Raw genomic sequence first — 2,500 nt, 5'->3', positions numbered from 1 at the left:
GTTAGCAAGTTTGTGTGTCCCCCCCGGGTTCCCAAACACTATTCCCGCATCTGCAAAATGTTTTGCTTCGTGTTTTGACAAACATTGATTTCTGTAGACAGATCCCGTTGCCGTCGGTGCTCCGAATCCTTCCGAAAGTTGATCATTGACAGTTTCGCTGGGTATCAGAATTGTAACTTTAAACTGGTGTCGTTCTGAAGAGTAAAGACAGAACCGAAAGTTTGTGGACGGTTTTACAAACACGTTACTACAATCAATCATCGTTTTAAAAAGTCCCGAGACTTATGCGAGCGAGAAGAAGATGACTTTAATGCTTTTCACCGCACCACCAGTGATCCTTCAACTGGCAGACAGAAAAATTGGAATCCTACCGCCGGGGAAAGTTATTACGGTTAAAAAATTTGCCGTGTCGTTAGCAGCTGAGAGGCACCATTAATCATATGCCTGACAGGGTATCGCGAAATGCCGAGAAATCATATCACAAGTCGTCATCTGATGGCAGGTATGCGTGACTTCCTTTCACTGGGAATTTCAACATCAACCATTTTGCTGAAGGATGAATAGAACAACCGAAGGAAAGAGTAAAACCCACAAATACTCCTTTTTTTTTAAAGGAACCACAGTCCACCGCTAGAAACGACTCCATTTTGTTTTTCGATTTGGAGCGAGAGCCTTTTCGCTACCGCAGTGGCACTGTTGCGTTCAATCAAGTTACCGGAGCTATTTTAGTATCATGCTCACCTGTAATTAGAAGCAGCAGTAAAATAAATGTTGAAACTGGCGCCATGTTTCTGTTTGTTCTGGCACAACTCATCCCGAAATGATCACTTGGCGCCGCTGCCGGTTGACTTTGTCTGATGCACGACCTTGTTGCGCCTTACGTTGCACAACCGTAGCTGCACGTTTCATTCCCGGGGCCCCTTGCTGGGGCGATGAAAAATGGGCGAAATCTTCAAACTCACTCACTAATAGCCTCGGTGAAAGTGCAACGCATACCGGACACACTCGGGAAAGGTTTACTTTGTTCCTTTCTTGGCTCCTAGAGAAGACCTTTCATTTTGCACTCGCTACCATAAGCCCTCTGCACGGGGATTCACTTTTCACATGATAACAGATTTCACACTTTTTCCGACATACATATTTTTCAGTACACTTGCAGCAGCAATCCCGGAACGTATCGCGTTCCATCCGCATGTTTTTCCGTCGGATGATTTCTCAGTAAAGTGTACCGAGAGGATTCCGCTGGAAACTGCCGTTATGAAAATATCAATCGCTTTTCCCTACATCGCACATACATTAACTGATGCTTATGCTGAGAGCAATAACTGTTGCACTGGTAAACACTATGCTATCGTAAAGATGTTGTTTTTTTCAAGAACGACATTGTTTATGGTAGTAGAATTATACAAAAATCATCACTGCACACAAACAAACAAACACACTCTCACAATGCGCTGTTCATTTCGATAACATTTTGGCGCCAACGGTGTATCCTGTGGGAGGGGAACGAGCAAAATCACGGTTAACTTATTTTAAGAACCGAAAAGACAGCAGCCCCAAGAACAGCCACTGTCTCTTCAGGTGAGGGTGATTCCTCTTGACAGGTTCACTCGACACCACCGCTGGGAGTGTGAAGCTGTCGGCAAGTGTCGGATTCCTAGACGTGCCCAAACGGATCCATAATGCGTACATGTTTTTCATCCGGCGACCTCGGACGGAGTGTTCCGGATCCGAACAAAAGCAGCACACACTCAATCTTATCTTGCGTTACCTAGACGACACACAGTTTTTTTTTTCGGTGGCATGGCTTGACTTTGCTTTGGTCACTGTCTAATCTGCTTGTTGCCAAATGGCATAATTTATCTTCCGCTCGTTTTTCCTTTTTTATGCGTGCGTTTTGCCTGTTGGGATTTATCCCAGCTCGGGTTTTTCGTTCTTCATTCCTGTTACACAAACGAGACTTGGGATATAACAGCACGGTTCACAAGTGTTCTGTTCTGTTCTGTTCACTGTCACTGTATGTTTCAAGTGCTCCACTGGGGCATGGTTGGCGCCACTGTGACCGATTCCTCCCGTCCAGCTTCTGTCGATAATGTACGTACTGATACGCGCATGCTGGTGCCCTAATTAATGGCAAATGTTTGACTGACCGCTTCCTCTTATTCACATTATAGGCGTCTCGGTGCAAACAGCTTTTTTCTTCCTAGAATTAACGTGGCGGATTGTTTTAAAATCAACGAGACTAGAGATTGCGTTGCCGACTTTATGTTGGCACTTTGCCCCATTCGAAAGCGATAGCGAGCCAATCGCTCTTGAGAGCGCAGTTCTTTCTTCGTTATAAGTGACCTTTTAAAGAACACAAAACAACGCATTTAGAACTTGAATTGAACACGAGGACTTGGTCGGTTCATATGGAGCTGCTGTCCTTATTGTGTTGCTGTCAAGCTTATCGTGGAGATTGGCTTCTGAAGTGTACTTTTACATGCTTCACAGGAAACAA

The 2,500-nt window shown here is 44.8% G+C and overlaps 1 protein-coding gene across 8 annotated transcripts in view; it reads right to left on the bottom strand.

The window, feature by feature from the left end:
* Positions 1–2,500, bottom strand: part of LOC126572093 (zwei Ig domain protein zig-8-like) — a 47,615-nt gene that overhangs the window by 39,287 nt on the left and 5,828 nt on the right. For 6 of the 8 annotated variants that reach the window (XM_050231140.1, XM_050231134.1, XM_050231137.1 and 3 more), the window contains exon 2: positions 742–1,493. In XM_050231140.1, the coding sequence (XP_050087097.1) occupies positions 742–814 (73 nt within the window). In that variant the 5' untranslated portion in view covers positions 815–1,493. Of the gene's footprint in view, positions 1–741; positions 1,494–1,690; positions 2,205–2,500 lie in introns of those variants that run through there. The other 2 variants (XM_050231136.1, XM_050231135.1) reach the window with 2 other exon arrangements.

The sequence above is a fragment of the Anopheles aquasalis genome, chromosome 2 (assembly GCF_943734665.1).
Source record: "Anopheles aquasalis chromosome 2, idAnoAquaMG_Q_19, whole genome shotgun sequence".
In the NCBI taxonomy this organism is placed as follows: domain Eukaryota; kingdom Metazoa; phylum Arthropoda; class Insecta; order Diptera; family Culicidae; genus Anopheles; species Anopheles aquasalis.
The sequence above is the reverse complement of the archived record's forward strand: the minus strand, read 5'-3'. Positions and strand labels throughout refer to the sequence as shown.